The sequence below is a fragment of the Pipistrellus hanaki genome, assembly GCF_964339955.1.
Source record: "Pipistrellus hanaki genome assembly, chromosome: 12".
NCBI lineage: Eukaryota > Metazoa > Chordata > Mammalia > Chiroptera > Vespertilionidae > Pipistrellus > Pipistrellus hanaki.
Genome location: NC_140514.1, coordinates 17514530 through 17538654, shown reverse-complemented (window position 1 = coordinate 17538654; position 24125 = coordinate 17514530). Strand labels below are relative to the sequence as shown.

At 45.8% G+C, this 24125-nt stretch overlaps 1 protein-coding gene across 2 annotated transcripts in view; it reads right to left on the bottom strand.

Annotated features, from left to right (window-relative positions):
* TMEM178A (transmembrane protein 178A) overlaps window positions 1–24125 on the bottom strand; it is a 45376-nt gene that overhangs the window by 1212 nt on the left and 20039 nt on the right. Inside the window, exons 2-3 of one of the 2 annotated variants that reach the window (XM_084900719.1) lie at window positions 11628–11741; window positions 9922–10059 (exon numbers count right to left, since the gene is read on the bottom strand). In XM_084900719.1, coding sequence (XP_084756845.1) covers window positions 9922–10059; window positions 11628–11741 — 252 coding nt within the window. Of the gene's footprint in view, window positions 1–9921; window positions 10451–11627; window positions 11742–24125 lie in introns of those variants that run through there. The other variant, XM_084900720.1, reaches the window with a different exon arrangement.

Sequence of the window (24125 nt, the reverse complement as noted above, 5' to 3'; positions counted from 1 at the left end):
AATCATCTTGCTTGAATGGTACGTATATTTAAATATATATTTGTTTCCTTTAGAAGTTAATAAAAATTGTAATTATTTTTAAAACTTTTCTGTAACCACTCGAATCTAATGTAAAAGTTTTCGTTTCCCTTGTTCCATACCTGATTTGCCCCATTTTTATTTTATTATTCATTTATTTATTTTAAATATATTTATTTCTTCATTGATTTCAGAGAGGAAGGGGGGGGAGAGAGAGAGAAACATCAATGATGAGAGAGAATCATTGATTGGCTGCCTCCTGCACGCCCCCTATAGGGATTGAACCCACAACCTGGGCATATGCCCTTGGCCAGAATCGAACCTGGGACCCTTCAGTCCGCAGGCCAATGCTCCATCCACTGAGCCAAACTGGTTAGGGCTGCCCCATTTTTATATGGCTGCAATCATCCTACAAAGCCTGCTTTCTCTTTGAATTACCACCAGCATTAGTGCTTGCCATGTTGCCTGTAAATAATATTTTGAATTAATTTTTACAAGTGCTAAATCATTTCTTAAGTTACACAGCCTGGCACATACTAGGGCCTCAACAAAGCGTGTGTGTGTGTGTGTGTGTTTAATGAATGACTAAAAACTTTTAAATAATATAACTAAATCCAGGAAATTGGAAATGATGTAAAAAATAGCTGAGTAAGCAGGTCATATACGTCAACCACTCCAAACATAGGCAATTTGAGTGATATAAATGGACAGACCTGAAATTTTACTTTTTATACCAACACATGGATCATTGTCCTTCCACTAAAATCGGGACTCTGATAAAAATCCCTGACACAGGCTTTTTAGTTTCCAAGTGATGGTCCTCTTCCACCACAATGGACCCCCACGTATGCTCCTTTGGGTGGGCAGGGGATCAGAATGAGACTGTTGCGGAGCTGAAGATGGGCAATCAAAACCAAGCCTGGTCCCCTCTGACCTATGGGAATGCCCACGTTGGTCCCAGCCTTGCAGGGCTCTCCTTCGTTCTTTGGTTTGTCTTGTGTACAGTGGTGGTCACACTTACTTGCTGGGAAATTGTTTTGGTGACTTTAGGGCCCTTTGCAGCCTCTCCATAGGAAACAGAAGCACAGATTTAAAAGGGGATATAAGATAACACCCCCTTTTCAACAGAGCTTTGGGAATCAGAAACACTACCAGAGAAATAAACTCAGAGCTGGCAGCAATAGGGAAGAAATAAAGATGACCTGAATGCATTTTTTTTTAAGTGCTGCAATTCTGCCTCCACTCAAATCATGTAAGAGCACATCGCCTGAATCCTTTTCCAAATGTTCATTTAGAAAAGAAATGTTTTCAATTAAAACGATGCGTGATCTGAGATAATTTGATATTTTCTACTCGGCCTAATTCTGTTTTTAAACTCTAAAGTGATTGCTTTTCTACAAAGGATAAAAATCTTGTCTTCCGAGTCCTTGCTCTGAAATATAAAGGCAAACATGTCACTTTGAGTTCTCCAAAGAAAGATCATCATAGAAATAATTCTTTCATAAAGGAAGGAACCAGGAAAAAAAAATATTCCTCTGCTCTTTTCAAATCTTGTGAGGAGCAAATGTTCTTACATCTACAAGAATGTTCTCCCTGGCACCAACTCAAAGACAGTGTTTATATATAACAAGGTCTTCTAACCAATTCTGGGAATAGAACAATAAGGCAGTTAGAAAAAATCTGATTTTCAACAGGTTACAAGATAATTAATAATAGAAAAATGACCTGTTTGCAGGAAAAGGAACTCCATTCTGCATTTAACTGTCTGCACCCCGCTGAATGCTTAAAACAAAGCTTTTTGCTCTAGCTGGGTGGCTCAAGTGATGGGAGCACTGTCCCATCCACCAAAAGGTTGTGGGTTCGATTCCTGTCAGGGTACATACCTAAGTTGCAGGTTTGATCCCCGGTCAGGACTCATAAAAGAGGCAACCCATCGATGTTTCTCTCACATCTATGTTTCTCTCTCCTCTCTCTCTTCCTCTCTCACACAAAAAAAATAATAAAATAAAATAAAATAAAATAAAATAGAAATCAATAAAAATATATATATCCTTGCGTGAGGATTTAAAAAAAAAAAGTATTTCTACAAGTAACATGGTTTTAATGACCTCTGAAAGCTTGAGCCCAAACTTAGACTTTTAAGCATCCTTTGATGTCCAAATGCAATAGGCTGAGATGCAGGAAATGAATCTTCTGGTCCCCAGATCCACTGCTAATCACTGTGCAACCTTAAAATTACCTAGCCTTGCTGAGCCTTCATTTCTTCATCTAGGAAAAAGAGAGGGGTGGTGGGGAGCTGGTTACTGAAGTTCCTTACAGGGTCAAATTTCTGTAATTCAGTTATCCCAAAATGTGGCGGAGTTCCGAAAACGTCCTAGCGAATCTAGTGTCTGGTAAGATGCACCTAAATAAAAAATAGATTGTCCTGGATTTTCTTTCTGTATTGACTCCCTTTGATTTTGCACTCAACATTGATTTTTTTTTTTTTTTTTTTTTTTTTTTTTTTTTTTAGCACCTCTCCCCTGCCAACGCCATAAAATTGCGTTTGGTGAGATGAAGCTTAGCATAACACCTCTAGTTCACACTGAGCAGAAAGGGATGATCAGAAACCATCCAACCTGCAGCAGTACCGGAGGCTGGTTTTCTCTACCCTCAGCGTCGGGGGGGGGGGGGGGTGCTCTCCCCGGGCACCTGGTTTGTGCTTACTTCATGGACACTGTGAACATGTCACTGATAAAATGTCTTCCTTGGACTGAGTGGACAGAATGCTGAAACTCCCTAACACTAAATCAGGGGCCCACCATGGGCAAAAGTCGGGGACTTTATGGCATGCTTTTTTGCTACTAAGCGCACCCTTGGATCCATCATGCCTTGCAAACTTGATTGCTCGTCTTATTTCTATGACTTGTATTTATTTTATCATAAGATATTATATGAGGTTCTGTTCCATTGAAGTTCTTTTTGGCATAGGGCACTCCTCAAACCTTGATGAAAACTGCTTTATTTTCTGAGGCCTTGCCTCACTCAGCTGACAGTGGTAGAAAGGGTTACCATGAGCCCACAAATATGCCTCCATCTGCCCTTCCTCTGCCCCCACAGGCTGGTCTTTAGTGACATTGTCTCATCTTTCCAAGGTGTCCTGGACGTTGTTCGGAACCAGAGGAAAGCCAAGGCTAACAAAAGAGTGTATCTGCGAGTTCCTCCTTTTTAGAGGCTCACATCTCTAAGAAGTTCCCACGCATTTCATTTGTGGGATGGGCAGGACTGGTTTTGAAATACGACAAGGAAAGGTACGGAGACTAGACAAAGCGTTGTGTCTTGTAAAAAAAAAAAAAAAAAAAAAAGGCCTGACCCATTCTAGGTAAAAGCAAAAATAAAACCATCTAACTTAAAAGGCACCAGGAAAGAGTGATGTTTAAATGATGAAGACATCTTTGTTGTACCTGGATTGTTAGTCCTAGGCCAATTTTTATGCCATGGAATTCCATTTTGGTTCTATGATTAAAAAAATCTTAATATGCTAATTAGACCAGACAGTCAAACGACCTTCCGGATGTCCTTCTGGATAAAGCCGGGGCTGGGAGGGCTGAGCCCCTTGCATGAATTTCGTGCATCGGGCCTCTAGTTTTAAATAACGCTGCCATTTTATCAGCAGCAATCTAGTTAATGGGACATGGGCATGAGAAGATAAGGTACCACCCCTGCATTCTAAAGTTCCTTCCTAAAACCCAGGAGGAGAGAAGCTGCCTCTCCTCCATTCTTCTCGGAGGTTTTCCCTTCCCTTTTCCTTCTCCCCTGAACAGCTGGGAGTGACGGGGGCTCCCACAGCAACCTTTCAGTCCAGCTGGTGGTGCCCAGGGAAAGAAGCCCCACGCTCAGTCCTGGCTATTGCCGAGAGCATCTTCAAAAGGGTGAATAATTACTGGCTCTGAGAAGCCCTGCATGCAGCTCCTTTTCTTATAAAATATTAAGAGGGTTTCTGCCAATATTCTTAATTAGAAAATTCCATGATATCACAAGATTATGGGGCTGGAGGGGATATTTTCGGGTCGAGACAGAGAAAATTTATGCGGCCATCCCAGATCATCAACCTAATTTCCCTCCCTGAGATCCTCATGGCGCCCGTGGCCAGCTGGTAGGATGTAATTAGGGTAACTGGGCCCATTCTTTGGAGCATTCTCCTTTGATGTGCTTACAAGGCTGAAAGGAGAAGAAGTTGCTTCACCCTGGTTAGCCTGCTTGATAAATAACATAACTGCAACGCCCAAAGGCATAAACATTGACTCCCCTGCTCTCCTTCCCTCCCGCCCCCTCCCCCCTTTTTCAAAGAATGACCTGCCCATCATCCTGGTCTCTTTGTAATTTCCAGAAAGAAAGAAAGAAAAAAAAATGCCTCATGCTACTTTTCACACAGATTGAATGACTGGGCAGGAGTAATAGAGACAGACAAAACTTTACAAAAAAAAAACAAAACAAAAACCCTCACCAAAATAAATTAAAAAAAAATCCACAATCTGCAATTATTAAATCCCCAGACACCCACCCTATTCCTGAAGGATTGCAGCAATCTCATTGAAAGGCAGAGCCTGACCTGATGGGACGTGGGCTATTTATAGTCCGAATCGATCCCTCGCAGGATATGTTTTGCTGCAGACATGTTAATGCATTTGATTACAGACCTTGCGGAAGGTGTAGGATAATATATGCACCATGTTCCCTTTCTAAAGGAAAACTTGAACATCCGGGATTCCAAAACCTACCTGGCCCCAAGGGTTTCAGAGAAGGCTTTGAGGACTTGTGGTTTTAAGTCATAATCAACGGATAACCTAGATAATTCAATACAGCCATGTGGCCAAGTCTCCATTTTTATTTGAATGGATTAGTCTTTTTAAATTATTACTATTACTTGAGTACATTGAAGCAAAGCAATGAATAACCTAATTGGGGTTTTAATTGTTCTTGAGCTTTGCTGGGTCCACCTGGGTTCTTGTCTCCCCTTTATCTGTTGTCACTGTGGCCACTCAAGGCATAAAATGCACACAGTGGGCAATGAGACCCCCATCAAGGTAGGACCAGTATATTAGAAGATAATAAGGACCCTACAACAAGACACAAAAGTTGTATTTAGCCTGGCCGGTGTGGCTCAATGATTGAGCACTGACCCATTAACCAAGAGGTCACCAGTGATTCCCGATCAAGACACATGATGGCATTTGGGGCTTAATCCCCAATAGGGAGTATGCAGGAGGCACCCTATCGCTGATGTTTCTCTCTCATTGATGTTTCTCTCTATCCCGCTCTCTTCCTCTCTCTCTAAAAATCAATAAAAATGTATTTTTTTAAAAATGTATTTAAAAATGTTGACATTGAAATGGAAACACTCATAGATACAGAGAACAGCCTGATGTTCCCAAAAGAAAGGAGGGTTGGGGAATGGGTGAAAAAGGGGAAGGTATTAAGAAGTATAAACTGGTAGTTACAAAATAGCCTTGGGGATATAAAGTATAACAGAGCAAATATAGCTCTGAAATAATATTGTAATAACTATGGATGGTGCCAGGTGGACACTGGAAGTATTGGGGAAAACACTTTGTAAAGCATATGATTGTCTAAACACTATATGGTACACCTGAAACCAATACAGAATAATATGGAATATAACTGTAATTGAAAAAAAAATTTTTAAATGTTTTCATAGAACACATTAAGCCTTTAAAATATTTACATTTATAAAGACACATTCTCATAATGATATGACTATGGCTACCAAATTGAAGGCGTCATTTGACGTTGATGGGAAAATTGCTTCCCAGTGCCCTGGAAGCAATGAGTTCCAATGACAGGCAGCAGGTCACCACTAGAAGGTGAGTGTCTCATTCCCTCCATCCTCTGATGCCTCTGTGACCGCGTGTGTCGCCTCCTCACAGGACAGGAAGCCAAAGGTCTACATTTGCAGCCCTCGGGGGGTATGAGGCCTGGCCCTGGTCCTTCTGCAGCACCCCCTGAGAGGCCCCAGGGAAAAGGGAGGGGGAGAGAATGGACAGCAGGCAGCACTCTGTTCCACGGGTGGGGAGTCAAGGCCTGTCTGTATGCAATAGGCAGGAGGAGGGAGATCTCAAACTGTCACATCGCTGATGCTCCTCACTGAAGGTCTGGCTAATAAGTTCAGGTGGAAAATGAAGACGCCAGCACATTAGAAGGGGCTAAGTTTAGCATCAAAAATCTGTGGGCGTGATTCTGACAAGGGCTGCTGAAGACACTTCTGCTTAATTAGAATTCATTTTTTCTTTTAACCCTTAGGGCTCTCGGGTCCTGCTGAGGCTAATGAATCTCCTGCAGGGGATTCACATAGTTATGTTGGTGTTTACAAAGGGAACAAAGGGCATTATGGGAGTGGAGTGTGGGATGGGGGGCAATGGGAAGATATATACACATATAATACAATAATTTAAAAAGTGGGGGGGTGGGGGGGACAAAGGTAACAAAGAGGCATTTGTAGTAGCAATATAAAACAAACATCCAGGAATCCCACAGTAAAGAAACAGATGACTACAGCACAGCAAGCACAGCATAGCCACTTCATGGAAGAACACACAGCTATTAATCACTGAGTGGAAGATGATGTAGTGACATGGGGAATGGTGAGGGGATGATGGTAAATGGTAGCCCAGAAGACTAAATACTTTCCATGTGATGATGGTCACAAATGTCTCTCTCTCTCTCTCTCTCTCTCTCTCTCTCTCTCTCTCTCTCTCTAATGAGCAAGAAAAATAATTTAACAATCTAATTTGTTAGAGGATGGGATCTATAAGTGAATTTTTCCTTTATTCCAAAAATGTTGTTTGGGCAACCAAAAGCACAAGAAGGAAAATAATGTTGTGTTGTGTCTCTCCGTCCTTCAGGAATGGTAATCAAACTTCAAGTTGATAAGTTTGTTGTTGTTGTTGTTATGGATTTTTATTACTGTGACTGTGATTTTGTTTTTATTTAACAATTGCATAGGGGCTTTCCGTAACAAAGCCGAGAACCCCTGCGCTAGTCTGGCCCCAAGTTACAGTCGACTAATATGGTCCCAAGTTACAGTGGACGTGTGAATCAGAAAGAAGGGCTGAGCAGGGACAGGTGGAGCCAGCTCAGGAAACTTGGTCCCTAGCTCTCCTCTGAGCCAACCCAATACTGAACTCCTACCCTTCTTTCATTCAATACTAAACCAGCCCCTCAGTCTCCCAAGGAAAATCCACTGGGCCTGGCTTTTAGGTCCCTGTGATTTATTTTATTGTTAACAGTTGTTTTATATGCTAAATTATTCATGTATTAACCACATTAAAAGTGTCCTTTAAAAACTGCAGGCATACCTCTGAGATATTGTGGGTTAGTTCCTGACCACCGCAATAGAGTGAGTGTCACAATAAAGTGAATCATAATCTTTGCCAGGAGAGTGTCTTGCCTTCAATTTGTAAGAAAAGCAACCTCCGCGAAGTACAATAAAGTGATGGACAATAAAACTCAGGCTTTTGTCAACCATAGCTTCTCTCATTTTCCTGACCAGGGGACGTGATGTGGGCCTGCCCAGGGTTGGGGGTCAAGGGGGTGAATTTGCATTTATTTCATGTATATGGGGACAAGAGTCAGGAAAATGGGGGCTCAGCTAATAAAGGGAGAGGGGAAAATGGGGAGGATTTTTATGACCAATGAGCCCCAGCAGAGGCAGAAAGGAATTCTCTGGGCAGCACAGGCCTCTGATGCTTTGTGGTCCTGGCCCACTTATTCTATAATTTGGATTTTAAATGAATCCCTCAGGCAGGCACCTGATGACCAGTCTTGAGGGTTTAAATCCTCCTCCAAAACCACAGGAACTAGAATTTTAGCCTCCCATGCTCTGATGTGTATTCAACAAAATCGGGGAAAACCTAAATTGTTTTTTTGCTCACAACTACTCAGGGGCCACGTGGCTTCTGAATGCTCTGTCAGGATGTTGACATGATGGCCCCCATGCTGACAGGGTGGGAAAAGGGGCAGGTGGGAGTTTCCTAGGCTGATGGGTCCAGCACACCAGAAAGCAAAGCGCCACCTACCTGTCAGCCCTGGAAGACAGACAGAAAGAAACCAGCGTCACCCACAGAGGGCGCTGCTGCCTCTAGTTAACAAGGCTTGTGTGGGTGACCACTACCCTGAGAAGTGCTAGAAAAACCCAGGTGTGGTCACTTGAGTAACAGAACTCCAGGTTAATAGAAATAAGTGAAATTCATGCAAGAGTAGGCCTTCACAGCAGGGGCGGTGCCTCGATCTCTCCCTCACAGCTGCAGAGGAAAGTCATCCAGAAGGCTGGACGGTCGTTCGCTGTTCAGCTGTTCAGTCAATTTGCATATTATGCTTTTATTATTATAAATGGCCACTTATCTAGAGTATCCTTTGTGACACTATTAATTTGGCATTCACAAATCATGCATACACTAATTTTTTTTTGTGATTCTTTGCTGTTCCAGACCTCTTATTCTATAACTAGAGGCCCGATGCATGAAATTCATGCAAGGGACTTTGCCCTCACAGGCCCAGATTTGTCAGGAAGGCTATCTGGACAACCAGTCCTCTGGATGGAGGTTCTGCTGTTCAGTCTAATTAGCATATTACCTCTTTGTTATATAGGTTAGGATAAGATAAGGAACAGGTGGGAAGATTTCTTCCCTGCATTCTTCCCTGACTCCTTTTCAGACGAAAATGTCCTTGTCCTGCTAATCAAAAAAGCCATAGTTGTGTCTCCACCTCCACCCTGCACCCACCCCCTTCCAATCTCCTGATTTAAGACAAAGTCACTCCTCTGCTTACAACCTTCTGGTAACTTCCATCACTGACAAATTAAATCCAAGCTACCGCCTGCTTCTCATGTGATCCTCCCCTTTCTTTCCCTGCCCCTAGCCACACTGGTCTGCTTTCTATGGTGCAAAATACGCCTGCCCCCCACCCCCACCCCCACCCCCACCCCCACCGCCCCACCCCCGCTCTCTTCAGCTGCAGCATCCTCCGGACCAGCTCAGAAATCGCTGCCTCAGGGAGACCTTCCGGGTTCCCCTATTCCACTCTGTTTATTTTCTTCCTAGCTTTTACCACTCTCATAAATAGTTTATGTCTCTCCACAACAAAAACGGAGAAGAATTTTGTCTGCCTAGTTCAGTGGTCGGTAAACTCATTAGTCAACAGAGCCAAATGTCAACAGTACAATGATTGAAATTTGTTTGGAGAGCCACATTTTTTAAACTTAATCTTCTTCTAACGCCATTTCTTCAAAACAGACAGACTCGCCCAGGCTGTGGTATTTTGTGGAAGAGCCCCATGTGGCTCTCAAGCCACAGTTTGCCGGCCAAGAGCCTAGTTCACTGTGTGTCTCTAGTACCTAGAGCAGTGTGTGGAACACAGTGAGTCCTCAAAAACCATGTGTGGGGTGAAACGAATGAAGGTTTTGTGTCAAAACATGACACCGATGACCCCATCACTAAGGGATGTCATTGGAGTTGACTTTCAGCCTGGGAGGGGCGGGGGGAAGATGGGCTGTGCAGATCTATGACCCTCTCTCTCCTCAGGACTCCTTGTTTGCCGAGAGTCCGGCCAGGGATGGGTGCAGTATGCAAAAATGGGATAGAAAAATCAGAGCTGACTCATATGGAGTTCAAACCCAAGATATTTCCATCCAACCTTCGAATGGGCCACAACGAAGAAATTGGGAGTGCATTTTGAACACTGTTGTTTCTTTAAATTCTGTATTACCCACCCGTGCCCAGGGAGCTTTCTTCAGGCCACTTTTCTCACAAGTGAAAACAGAATAAATGAAGCGATCACCAAGGGAAGCCAGCGGCTTCCAGAGCGGCCTTCCCTTTGGTGGGGAGAGGCGCCGAGGGGCTCACGTACCTGTCATGAGGAACAGGAGGCCGGCCACGTGCTGGGTCAGGCTCTCCTCCCAGAAGAAGCTGACCGTGGCCACGATGCAGCCACAGAGCAGGACAGCCACGGCCATGCCCAGGAAGCCGGCAGTGATTCTTCTTAGATCTAATCTCGAAACACAAACACACATCCAACATATGAGCAGAAGGGGAGTCCTTGAAAACTGGAGAAAGAAGAGCTTTGTATATGTTATGAAAATTAACATGTTGCACAGACAGGCTTAGGGCCTACACGATCCAGGTATAGGGCTCTTTCTTCCCATTCCCTAAGAGGACAGATGGGGTGTCACACCCCGAGGGGTCGGAGTTACCCTCTGTGAGTCCAGAGAAGTCTACTGAGAGACCAGAGGACAACGTGGATAACAGATAGCAAGTCCCCGAGTACACTGAGAGCAACGCAGGTGTGCAAAATATCTTCATTATCTCTACAAGCGCAACAGAAATGCAGGTTTCCGCCACAGCAATGGCTGTGATTGATCTGCCTTTGGAGAGGGAGCCTGAAAAGCGAGTTACAGTGAAATACGGCTTCACCTGAGCACCACGGATGCCAGCTACTTTCTTTTCCATTTGTATCGATTCCTGCCTATTTCCAAAAAGGATTGGAGAAAGTGAAGGCCATTGTGGTGACTGATTCAGGACCCGCAATGCGCATAGGAGGCACCTGCTCACAGCCACCCTCCCCCCTCACACACGGGCCCCAGGTTAAGGAGGGGCTACTCCCACTGCTCCACAGCTGTCAGGGTTGGTCTATCGCAAAAGCACAACTGTGATCGCCGGGCCAGGTACACAGCCCCTCCCCCACCTTCTAGGCAAGACAAAGAGGCGGACTGTCTCCATGGACCTGGACCCCTTTCCACTCTGATTGCTACCCTAAAGCAGCACTCAGACTGTCCTGACAGCTTTGCTTCTTTCTGTTCTCTTCCTTCCTTCCCTCTGCTTTTTTTTTAACAAAGCCAATTTTTTAAAATCGTTAGCTTCTTAAAACAATAGGTCCCAAAGAAGATAGATCTGCAGCCCTTGGGGCAGGTCTGTGCACACCTGTGCTGGGCTGTTAGATGCATTCGTTTTTTGCTTTCCCGAGTTATCTCTCACCAGGCAGCAGAGACCAACAGTTTTCAAGGAAACACCAGCCCTCTTAAAGCATCACCTTGCATGGTCCTTTCTAGGGTTTCACGTTTTCCTAACCTTGAAAAAGGGGAGCAATCTGCCGTTGAAATGCAGAGTAACAGGCACCCTCTGAGAAGCGTATGACATACGCTCATACAAACAGGGCAGCACAAACACCAGGGTGTGAGACAGACACAGCTGCTACAAGGAATAGCGTAGAAGCCAAACAGAAACAGGACCGAAGGTGCAACCTCGGTGTACCGAGACAAGTGGCCCTCCACCTGCAGGTCCTTATTCCTGAGGACTCGGGAGAGAAAGGACTCAGGAAGCCACCAGGGCACCACGCATGCCGCACTGTCTTATGGGAAGCCTTATGCCTGGTTTGCACACATCTGATGTGTCAGTGACCATGGCACAGGGAAACGACTCCCCGAGTCTCTGACCAAGTGGAGTTGGCCCCGAGGCCCATGCAGGATCACAACACAGCATCTTTCTGTCCAAGCCTACGAATGCTTGTTGTTCAGAAAGACACCGTTTTCTCTCCGGCCCTTCCCCAGAAGTACTCACGAAGCAGATGCCACTCATCCTGCTGGATGGTCTTCGTTACGTTGAAAGGGATGTTTCGTAAGCGGATTGGCTGGGAAAAGTGGTACTTGATCGCCGTGCACCGCTGCGCAATACCTGGAGGCAAACAGAGATGTGATTTAGTAGTTGCATCTGTAATAGAGTTCTGGAGGCCCCAGGCGGAGGAACGTCTTCCAGACGGAGTGGGATGGGGGTGTCTCGATTATTTTCATTAATAGAGGCCAGTCAGAGCAGTAAAAACCTAAAATATGAAATAATTTTTTAAATCGTGTTTCTTTCTTTTCTTTTCTTTTTTTACAGTGTGCTTCCTTTTTTTTTTTTTTTAAGTATATTTTATTGCTCCCTTATAGAAAGGAAGGGAGAAGGACAGAAACATCGATGAGAGAGAAAACATCAATCAGCTGCCTCCTGCACACCCCCCACTGGGGATGTGGCCGCAATTGAGGTACATGCCCTTGACCGAAATCGAACCTGGGACCCTTCAGTCGGCAGGCCGATGCTCTATCCAATGAGCCAAACCTGTTAGGTGAGCTACCTTTTTAAAACAAAACTCCATGTTTCATTTTTGAATATATTCAATTGGATAAAGACCTAAACTCCTTTTCTTGCATGTCAACAGAGTTTGTGTTAACTAAATGCAAAACTCCTCCAGGGGAAATGGCCTAAAAGTATACAGATGGTTGGGAGAAATGAGCTTGAAATAGTAAGTTAACACAGATAAATTGCATAGGTCTGAATCTGGTCCAACCCTTAACTCTCACATGGGTTGCATCAAAAAGTTCATTAGGAAGTGTGTTTTTTGGAAACCAGAGACATTTTTCCATAAAGACAACCTTCTGCTAGGCGGCTGAGGTGGTGATTAGGTCTTCAGGCAATCGCAAGAGCGTATTTAACCCCTGGCCACATGACATAATTCCTACACATGAATTTCACTGAACTGGACTCTGGGTCCTGGCAGAAAGGGTGATATTGAAAAATTCCCTGCCCGAGGCACAATATTTTGAAATGGGCAAGCCAAGCATATCCATCACTTTATCTAGTACCTTCTACTGTGCTCCCTTCCAACCCAAACTTCTACAGAATAACTTAATATGGGACTATTTTCTCCCTAAAGCCTTCTGAATCCTATAAGAGTATTACCCTCCCTTCAAATTAAAACACTACAGGACTTCCTTCTTCCATGGTAAATCATCTCGGTCAGTTGCCGGGATAAATGCAATCTGATTAGATTAATTTTAAAAGAGATGTGGGTGAATGTTCATCCTTTAATCCTGGCAGCTGTTCAAAAAAAAAAAAAAATCCTTATAAATGCAAGATAATCAGTGGAATTTCAGTAAGTATAATACCTAATGCTGGTGATGGGGTGTGGACTGGGGAGAAATTGCTCTAGACTCAGTGGGGCTGGCTGGGGGGCAACTCCTGTGCTAGGGAAGGAAGTGTGTGGGTCCCTTTTATATCATTGCAAATATCCTCAGGCCCAGATCCTCCTCTGACTCTTGCTGGGAACAGGCACGATCCCAGTGGGCAGGGAGAGTAGCAGAAAGGAGGGGAGCAGCCTCCCCAGTCCCCTTCCCCCCTCCCCCTAGGGGAGTCCAGCCGGTGCCAAGAATGAAGTAAGCAGTGCACATATCACCACGGGTACCGTTCCTTCCCCACCAGGCCCCCAGGCTAAATTTAACCTGCCAGGATCCCCTGAAGTGAGAAGAGAAAGGAGGCGGGGAGAGTGGCAAGGTCTGCCCTGGACAGGAGTAACCAGCAGTGCTCACAGACCCCGGAGGCTGGGGGTCTGGTGGTGAGCCCAGGGCTCCTCAGCTGAGTTTGCAAGAAAATATTCTCCAGCCCCGATGCTCCCCTCCCTTGGAGACGATTAGAGATTCTGGGCAGAATTGGAAGGGACAGTGGGAGTGAAGGACAGATCAGCAGCCGTGTCAGAGGCCTGCCATGTGCTGTTTCATGTCCTTGTTCTGAAAAGCTTGTTCCACTGTTGCAGCCGAAAGTCTAACAGATCACGAGAGGAAAGTGTATGATCAAGGTCTGGCTTCCTCCAGCACACACACGCAACTGACACATGAAGCTGAACACAGATCACGCAGGAAAGACCTGTAGTTTCTTGATAGCTTACCAAAGACAAATGAGGTCCTTTTGACGGAGTAGACACATGTACCCGGATGGTGGGTAAGACAGAAGTTCCATGTGATGGTATGGTCAAGCGTCATACGGTGCAAGTCCACAAGGAGGCATTAGATTCAAGTGTTTTTCAAAGCCAGGCGTGCCGTTGGAATTCACTGGCTCTCCGGGTTTAGAGAGCAATGAATCTGGCTCTCAGAGAAGGAACACAAAAAGCATGATCTCATAGCACCAGATGGCATCACACAATGGGGGGAAGCAGCATGCGGAGGGTGGAAAAGAACGAGTTGTGGTCTATAGTTAGTGATTAATGAGCTTCTTAAAGGGCCAAGGAGAGCCACTTTCATGACGATATTAACCATGGAATAGGATCTATGAATATGCTGCACAGGGGTTAGGAACGGGGTTTATGGGCTGGAGAATGGCTGTGGTTTCTGGTGCTTAGAGAGATGAATCCAATTCCAAGCTTCGTCATAGAAACCCATATCCTAGGTTAAATGAGGGAGAAATGTGAGAAACAGGACGTGCTGCAAGATGCTGTTAGCGCCAACCAAGAAGGAGGCAGTATATGTGCTGGTGAAAGGCCTTGCAGTCAGACGAACTTGGGTTTGGGTCTCCCAGCCGTGTGGCCTTGGGCAAGTTTAACCTCTCGGAGCCTCAGCCCCCTCAGCAGGGAATAATAACAGACACTGCACTGGGTTGTTGTGAGGAATGAAAGAGGGTGATTGAAGGACTTAGGACATAGGACTTAGGACTGTGGTCCACTGTCAGATAAATATCAGCTTTCCATCATGAGTTAGCTCTTGGGACCTGCCCACGTTCTCTGTACAGAACCATTGCCGCCCACAAGGAGTCTGTGCCCGAAATGGGCATCACAGATGACCCCAGGCAGACACATGCAACAGCTGCCTGAGCAATGGCCCAGCCGAGGCCTCTCCTATTTCCTCTCCATTCTCACTCCTGGAAGTTGGCTAACTGGCCTCCTTGCCACTGTTCCTTTTTTATTTTATTTTTTTTTAAATATTTTATTGAGCTTTTTACAGAGAGGAAGGGAGAGGATAGATTGTTAGAAACATCGATGAGAGAGAAACATTGATTAGCTGCCTCCTGCACACCCCCTACTGGGGATATGCCCGCAACCAAGTACATGCCCTTGACCAGAATCGAACCTGGGACCCTTCAGTCCGCAGGCCGATGCTCCATCCACTGAACCAAACCGGTTAGGGCTCCTTGCCACTGTTTCTCCACCCTCCGACCACCCTGCATTGCCTCTGCTTCGGAAACCTGCTGTGTGCAGACCTGGGGCCTCTGGCCGCAGCCACTCGTCTGCTACATGCAGCTTGAGAACCGTTAGGCTTTACAATATCCACCTGCCTTGTAGAGTCTCATTAACTTCGCACGTTCCCTTAAATTGGCCACTGTAAGTGGGAAATAGTTTTCTCTCCACAATGTGATTATGTATTTATTTTAGAATTATGTATTTATTTAAAAATAAAGTGCCACAGAGTAAGGGCTACATAATGGTTCATTACATGGTTTAATGTCCTGCCAATGTGTCACTTTCCACACTTAGTAGGCAAAGAGAGGATGGGCACTTCTCTGCGGGTCCGTGGGAGCGGTAAGCCTGGGCTTGCGTGGTCCAGCTCTTTCTCACCCCCGTTCAAGAACACGCCATTGGCTTCCCCCCGAATCAAACCCAGCTCCAGGTACCTAGCATCTGTCCCTGCCCCCCACCTCTCTTACACTTACTTGTGACTGATCCCCAGGGGCTACCCCACACCTCCCAGACCCCTGCGTTGGCCAGGTGGTGCTCATTTCTTCCTCTACCTACACCCACACCTTAGAGCAGTGGTCCTCAACCTTCCTAATGCCACGGCCCTTTAATACAGTTCCTCGTGTTGTGTTGACCCCCAGCCTTAAAATTATATTTGTTGCTACTTCATAACTGTAATTTCGCTACTGTTACGAATCGTAATGTAAATATCTGTGTTTTCCAATGGTCTCAGGCTCTACAGCAGCAGTTCTCAACCTGTGGGTAGAAACCCATACCTAGAGAACTGCTAGCAGGGTCGCCTAAGACCACCGGAAAACACAGATATTTACATTACGATTCATAACCGTAGCAAAATTACAGTTATGAAGTAGCAATGAAGGTAATTTTATGGCTGGGGGGTCACCACAACACGAGGAACTGTATGAAAGGGTTGTGGCATTAGGAAGGTTGAGAACCACTGACTTAGAACAATCCAAAACCTACTGTCCCTCCAGGCCACTGTGCCTACATTCAAAAAACCCTCCCCAAACACAGCAGCCCTGCAGCTTCTCCCTTCTCCGGCTTGAGTTTGCTGTTGGAGGCTGAGCCATGCCTTCTGGCTTGGGTACTCAGCTTGGTCATTTCCTCACAGGTCAGAAAGCCGGCCTTCCTTTGGGTTTCCCAAATTCCTTAAGAGTTGAGACCGTGACCTTTTCCTGGCTTCGTGACAGTTCAGAGACTTGTCAACAACAGTTGCTGACAACAGCAGGGGAACCGAGGCTCCGGGTTCTCCAGCAGGTGGAAGGGTCAGTGAACAGTTTCCTAAACATTTCAAAGGCCACTGGGAATTCCGGAACGGACCGTGGGCAGAAGAGCCAAGAGCTCTTTTCCCACCAGCTCTGTCTGCACACCCCCCAGTTTAAAAGGAAAGATCAGTCGTGGGGATCACAGGGCAAAGTAGCTGCTATGTTCTGGTCAGAAAGATTTGATTTCAGAGGAATCCGGTGCTAAGCAGGCAAAAGAAAATGTTCTCCTCATCTTCTCCTTTCATGGGTGTGAACAGCCCACACTTAAAATAAATAAACCAAGCACAGGCAGTGTATAAGCTGAGTGCTGTCTTTTAAGCCTCAAATGACTGAAATGAGTTCTGCAGCCCCCATCATCAAGACTCCAGAAATGAAAGGCGAGAGGTACAAAATAAGTAACTCTAGGATGGCACTGTCCAGTAGAAACACCGTGCAAGTCACATTTAGATATCTTTAATATATATATATATATATATATATATATATATATATATATATATACACATATATATATTGATTTTTTACAGAGAGGAAAGGAAAAGGATAGAGAGCTAGAAACATCGATGAGAGAGAAACATCGACCAGCTGCCTCCTGCACACCCACTACCGGGGATGTGCCTGCAACCAAGGTACCTGCCCTTGACCAGAATCGAACCTGGGACCACTGAGACAAACCGGTTTCGGCACACATTTATATATTCTAAATGTCACACACACACAAAAAAAACAAGTGAGATTAGGTTTCATAAAAAAAAAACCAAGTGATTTGGTTTCATATATTTTCATTTAACATGCAATTATGCAAATTTGAACATTGTTGAGCTATTCTATATCCCTTTTTCATACGAGGTCTTCGAAATCGAGTGTGTTTTCCCCTTATAGTATATCCCTTGGACAGGTCACATTTCAGGAGCTCAGTCGTCTCATGCGGCTGGTGGCTATTGTCCGAAAGCAGACATTTCCTGGAGAAGGTGTTCCAGTAAAAGCAATGAAAAGCAAGACTGTTTGGTATAGGGAGTCCCTGAAAGATGTGGAAGCCATTCCTTATTTAGATTCTCTCTCCACAATATATCATCTTGTTCGAGAATTGTCAGTGACTGTCTCGTATTACTAGTGCAGAATCAGCTTCTTCGAAATGTGGAGCTTTAGTATCTGCATTCACGCTCTCTTTTCTGGATGACCACTGGTTTCCCTGAATTAAGCTTTAAATTTCCTTTAATGTACTTTTTTGGGGTATTTAAGACATAATAAAAGATTTAAAACCAGAGATTCTCCACTTCTCAGAACCATCCCGGCACATACAGTCGATGACACAGCTGTTGGGATGGGCATTCTTCACTGGAGAGGATTGTATGTGATTGTATGTGGCCTATGGGGGATTTCAGCCCGGTAGATTCCTCTGCTTCTTCCTCTCGCCCCATTATTTCCCTCTCCTTTTTACCTTCTCTCTCTAGCTGGAGATGGGAGAACCACCGTGTGGAGGCAATTCCTATTCTTTGTCTCCATCTCAAAGTGGCCAAGGTGGGGAAGGGGATAGAATTATGGCACTGGATAATGTCATTCCTTCCATGGGAGGCAGACACAGGCAGGAACAGACAGCCCGTCCCGTACCTTGTTCCCTCAGCCCCAACCCCTGTGAAATCGAATACAGCCATCGACTCAGTGGATGCTCAACCACAACACATGGTGTTATTTCCTTCCCACAGGGGATACTACGTTACAGGGACAGACCCACAGTGGCTGTTGGTTACTCTAAGTCTGGTCACAACATGCTGACCTCAGAGGATCGATAGTCTGAACAAAAGCTGTCTTCATCGCACCTGGGTCTAAAGCTCCTGTTAATACACACCTGATGTTCAAATCTCCTGGATTCAGGGAGGCATCTAGTCAGCGTGGGAAGCAAATCTAAGCTTTCCTCTCTCTCCAGCATGATTTTTCCAATGAATGTGACCAGCAGCGAATATAGGCTGTTTTTTGAATCAAAAGGTCAAGCTTGTATACCCTCAAACACTGGAAGAAACTTGGCAATCTGTTTTTTGTTTGTTTGTTTGTTTGTTTGTTTGTTTTCTCCTGCATGTAAAATGTGTGTATAAGAAGCTGCAGGCAAGGGTATAAAGTAGAATATTGGCTTTGAAACCAGCTGTGTGACTTAGAGCACTAAACTCAACCACTCTGAGCCTGCATTTCCATGTTTGTAAAATAAGGGTAATACAAGTTCACAGAATTGTCATGAGGATTGAATGTACAGTTGACCTTTGAACAATGTGGGGGAAGGGGGACAGGAAGGGGAGGTTAGGGCTCTGATCCCCTCCCATTTGAAAATCCTCTTTTAACTGTTGGCTCTCCATGGGCCTTTAAAATCGCTGAGTCAAACAACTCGGACCCAAGGGAAAACAGTATTTTCCACCTGCAGTTGGGAGCCCATGTTTGTGAATGTGAAAATACTATTTTTGATCTAAGGCTGGTTGAATTTGCAGATGGGAAATCCATGGGTTGCAGGGCCAAATGTATATATGGGGGGGGGGGTCTGGGGGGGGCGGTCTGGTGGGGGAAGAGACCCACATATAAGTGGACCCCAGCAGTTCAAATCTGAGTTGTTCACAGGTCAACTGTACTTGTAATTTCATCCTCAATCTTCAGCGTTTGGGAGGAAGTTGCCAAGTCTCAACCACTACTTTTTGCCATCAAAAGCCAATCAATCATTTATTCTCTTTCAAGCATTCATTAATTCGTTTGTTCAACAAACATTTATTTAGCAAGAGGACATACTTTCTGCATCTAGAATATGACACCACAAAAACAAAAAAACTCTAACTCTGAAATGGGAAGAAGGGAAGGAGAGAGAGAGAAGGGGAGGGGTGTCCCACCTGTGCCCTGATGGCCTATACACACTGATGGAGTTAGCAATTTCCCAAATACTCAAAAAAAAGAGCAACTTAGTGGAGAAAGGCTGCCCCTTTCCGAATGGGCTGGCAGTGTTCCGAGCAAATCATCCTTAAAAACAATGCACCGGTAGCCCCTTCCAGGTGTCCTGGTAGAACGAACCCTTCTAATGGAGCTGCACTGTCAGAAGTTTGTTCCCTTTATGAGAATGAGGCCTGGATCAAATTGAACTGACTAATTAGTCCTGTGTATAGAGACTGGGAAGGCAATGTTTGGTAAGAGCTAATGCATGAAAATATAGGCAAGGGCAATGGCTCGGCTCAGACTGTGAAAAAAACAAAACAAACGTAAACACATTTGCTACTGTGAACAATGTTCTCATGTCCCCTCTGCCAGATGGGCTGCTGGATTTATGAGGGGACGTGTCACAGATACATATCAAGATAGATGGAAACTGGGAGCCCCTTTACCACAGCCTGCAGGAGCTAGAGAGAGAAGCCTGTGCGGTAGCTGGCTCCATAATTGATAGAGTCGTACCCCTGGGCTTTGACAGGTTATGGAAATCCATTTTAAAAAAAATATAAACGGATTTTCAACAATATCCTCTACTTTTCCTAAATCATGATAAAGGCTAAGCCATCATCAAGCTAAACTGACAAGTCCGAATTTCATTTTTCTTTAGCTTCTTCAGCTTACTCTCTCTTGATTAGGGGGTCTGATAGGTACCAGAGACAAGAAGTAAAATTGCCTAATGGGATGGGTGACCAAGAATTCACTCCAACAAGAGCGGGGAACGGCACTCATCACCTTCCAGTGGCAAGAACCTCATGCAGAAAGAAGCCAGACCTCAAAGCTATTTCGTAGCAGCTGCAAAGGATTCAGGGGCAGGGCCCTCTGTCTTTGGCAACCTTTATCACCATTTCCCATGTGCTCTGCTTCCTCCAACAGCTCCACGGGCATGGCTAAATCATGACAGAAATCTGAGGCAGATAAGCACACGTTTGAGACCACCAGAATTGCGTTAGCGTAGTGCTAGGAAAAGGATAATCACACTCTTATTTATTACATGGCCTCTGAGGCTGCATTCAAAGTGCCTTCTCACACATTCTGTAAGTTACAAAACGGCACACACGTTCTGCCCTTTTTACATATAAGGAAAACAAGGCACCGACCACTTGAGTGATCTACATCAGCGGTCACCAACCTTCCGGACCTCACGGACCACCAGTTGCCCACGGACCACCGGTTGGCGACCACTGATCTGAAAAGCAATGATAACCTTCTGAGGGCATACCACGTGCTGAGAGCTTTACTCCCATTTCCCCCCACGAGACAGGTTCTGTCACTACCTCTGTTTTACAGAGGAGGAAACAGGCTCAGAGAGGTTCGATAGTCTGCCCGAAGTCCCACGTGACTGAGCTGGCCTTGAACTTGGCACCTGCCTCCAAAAACCAATTCGCACCTATCCTCACAGACGTTGTCAGACGAGAATCACTATGACTGTATCTGATCATGCCTCATGAGTCCCTTGACACGGACAAGGACAGAGCAGGCAGGCGAGGACTGACGTGTGGCATTGCTTCTATCATAGTAGTCTGTGGGTTTCCAGTGCTCACACTGCCCTCCGCCCGCCAGGAAGCAGAAACAGACTCCAGGAAAGCAGGATCCAAAGCTCTGGATGCATTTCCTTTCCTGCTGGCTGAACAGGTTTTCAGGTGCCTAAATCCCTGGCGGAGGCCAAGGAAAACCAGAAGGGGCAGAGGAAAGGCTCTGGAAAGAGAAGAAGGAGCTGGAAGAACGGAGCAGGGAGAGGGACACAAGGGGAAGCGATTCCCCCTCTCTGTTACCCCAGGGCCCTGGACACTCATGAGCCTCAGATGGTAGGTTGGGGGTGGGATGTTGTGGGGGAGTGGTTAACCCTCAAGTGAGAACAGGAAGGGGAAACCTCACCATTGACCAAGTGGAGCCGCCATCTCTGGCAGAGATCTCTCTACTCGTGGGGAAAGAGTCTGTCCCTCCCACCCACCCCCTGCATATACTCTAAACCAAGGGTTCTCAACCTTTCTAAGGCCACAACCCTTTCATACAGTTCCTCATGTTGTGGTGACCCCCAGCCATAAAATTATTTTCGTTGCTGCTTCATAACTGTAATTTTGCTCCTGCTAATGAATCGTAATGTACATATCTGTGTTTTCTGATGGTCTTAGGCTCTACAGCAGCAGTTCTCAACCCATGGGTCACTAGCAGGGTTGCCTGAGACCATTCGAAAACACAGATATTTACATTCCGATCCAACAAAAATAATTTTATGGTTGGGGGTTACCACAACAGGAGGAACTGTATTAAAGGGTCGCGGCATTAGAAAGGTTGAGAACCACTGCTCTAAACGGAAGTCCCCATTCTTCCTACTAACCTAACCACGTAGTTCAGTCAAAATAACCCTCAGGTGCCTGAGCCTGAAATACAAATGTACTCCTGGTCCGGTTCCAATGACAGCAGGAAGAGGAGCTGTAATCCTCTCTCTGTTTACCACCTGTGCTTATCACATCCTTGTTGGAGGACAAAGAGAGAGGGAGATAACTCGCATATAGCTCTGAGCTCTACTGTACGACCGCTCATTGCATCTTACAACACACACACCACCACCACCGCCACCACCACATTTCAGCCCGCATCTCATCAGAAAGTGCCCACAAAATGTTTTCCAGCCCTAATTTTACATCCAGCAGCACGAATGATACAGGCAACTGAGCAGAAAGAAGAGAAAGTGCAAATAAGCAGTTTTACAAAGCATCACTGAAATCAGCTATTTGGGGATACAGCGCAAAGAACGGAGGGCAGAAAGAATCACAAAAATTAAAGCTTCACCCCAGCGCCCGTTCACCTTGTGGGGTAGCAGCCCTGCCCCAGCTGCCCCCTCCGGGGCCCCCCATCGGCTTCCCACCCTCCCCCCAGGCTCTGTGCCACCAGCCCAGCCCAGCGCAGCACAGCACATTAGCATTCTTATCACTCCCCTCAACCCAAGGGGAAAAACTTCCAGCTGCCTTGTACTTAAGCATCACCCTCGGCACCATAAGCCTGAGCCTGTGCATAATTGACAAGGAATATGTTGATAAGAAATGGGACTGTTCCAAGTTTCTGAAGGATAACTAGGTAATTAAAAGAAAAAATCTAATTTAAGAAACTTCTGAAGAAATTCCTTTAAGCTCTCTGGCAACATCCTTTATGGATTATTCTCTTTCTCCAGTGACTTGTTTTTTTTGCTTTGTTTGGTTTTCAAAGCCTGGGGCTAGATATCCGATGTTCCAGGGCCGTGGTCGGCAAACTGCGGCTCGAGAGCCACATGCGGCTCTTTGGCCCCTTGAGTATGGCTCTTCCACAAAATACCACGGCCTGGGTGAGTCTATTTTGAAGAAGTGGCATTAGAAGATGTTTAAATTTTAAAAATGTGGCTCTCCAAAGAAATTCCAATCGTTCTCCTGCTGATACTTGGCTCTGTGAATGAATGAGTTTGCTGACCACTGTTCCGATGTATCCCCACAGTCCCGGGCCAACTCTGGTAGTAATTTAAAAAGCCCTGGACTAGGAGGCAAAGGGCACCTCCATTTCCTTGCAGGGCTCACGTGCCCAGGTTTTCTGAAGTCTGAGCACCTGGGGACTGCTGAGGACTGAGCACAGTGCCCTCTGAGGACCCTGGCACTCCGGCCAGCAGCTGTCCCCACTTGTGCAGGGCATCGTAAAAGGTCTCAGGGAGCACCGTTCATTAGCAGGAGCACACAAGTGCAGAGATGAAGTCAGCCTCTGCCGTGCTCTCTGCTTCTGGCTGCACCACGTGGCTGCCTGGCTGGTATAAGGCCATGCAATGAGCCCACCAGCTGCCAAAACACACCCTGAGGCAGGCAGATGAACATGTGGGCCTCCAAAGCCCCACGCCAGGAGGCCTACCACCTCCTAACAAACAGCGTGGACCAGCTTGATCTTGATTCACGCGTCACCTCCCTCTCCTGGAGGTTTGGTTTAACATTAAATTGTGGCCCTATCACTTTATGAAATTCTCTCTTAGTTAATCTGTAAGATGGGGCTGGTGATATTCATTTCAAATGATACTCCAAGGACCATGAGAGAACAGGCACTCTGCATGCATGATCACCTTTAGTCTGGTTTCCTGTACCATACCACTGGAACTAACTGGTCTTCTTCTGCCTGATTGCTTGTCTAGCCTCAGTTATTGGATCTTGTGATTTCCCCCCATCCTGTCCCACCTACAAATCGAATGCAAACAAACCCTTTGCCTTCAGAGAGTGTAGAGTCTAGTGAAGGACAGTGGTGTTGTTGAAACAATAGCAATATTGGATGTAAAATTACAGCTCTGATGGAAAGGAGACCACAGAACAGGAGGCAGTCCAAGAAGGCAGAAGTCCCTCGAAGGTACAGGATTACCCTTGAGAGGCAGGAGGAAGGGCAGGTACGGGGCTTTGAAGAGGAAGGCCTACAGACTTGGGGGACAGAGCATGAGGAAGTGTCAGGGAAGATGTGTGTGAGAGAGGGAAAGGAGGACTAGACCTCAGAGGGCCTGAAGGTAGGGTGAGACTTGGTCTCTCTTGCGAGCCTCAATAGAAGTCACCACAGATTGTTAGCTAGGAGAAGACATGATCAAAATTGATTTTTAAAAACAAACACACATAAGACACTTCGCTCTTGCCCCGGTGTAGAGAACAGATTGGAGTGAGAGTCCTTGAAGTGATGGAGATCCAAGCAGACCACAGCCTCCTGAAGAGCAATCCCTGAGAGCAGGGTTCCCAGTGAGGGGGTCAGAGAAGGCCTCTGAATTTGAAAATTGAGCTGCCAGCCAGGTCTGGGGTAGGAGAGGGAGGTGTTTGGGGAAGGAGGGGGCATTCCTGACAGAAGAAT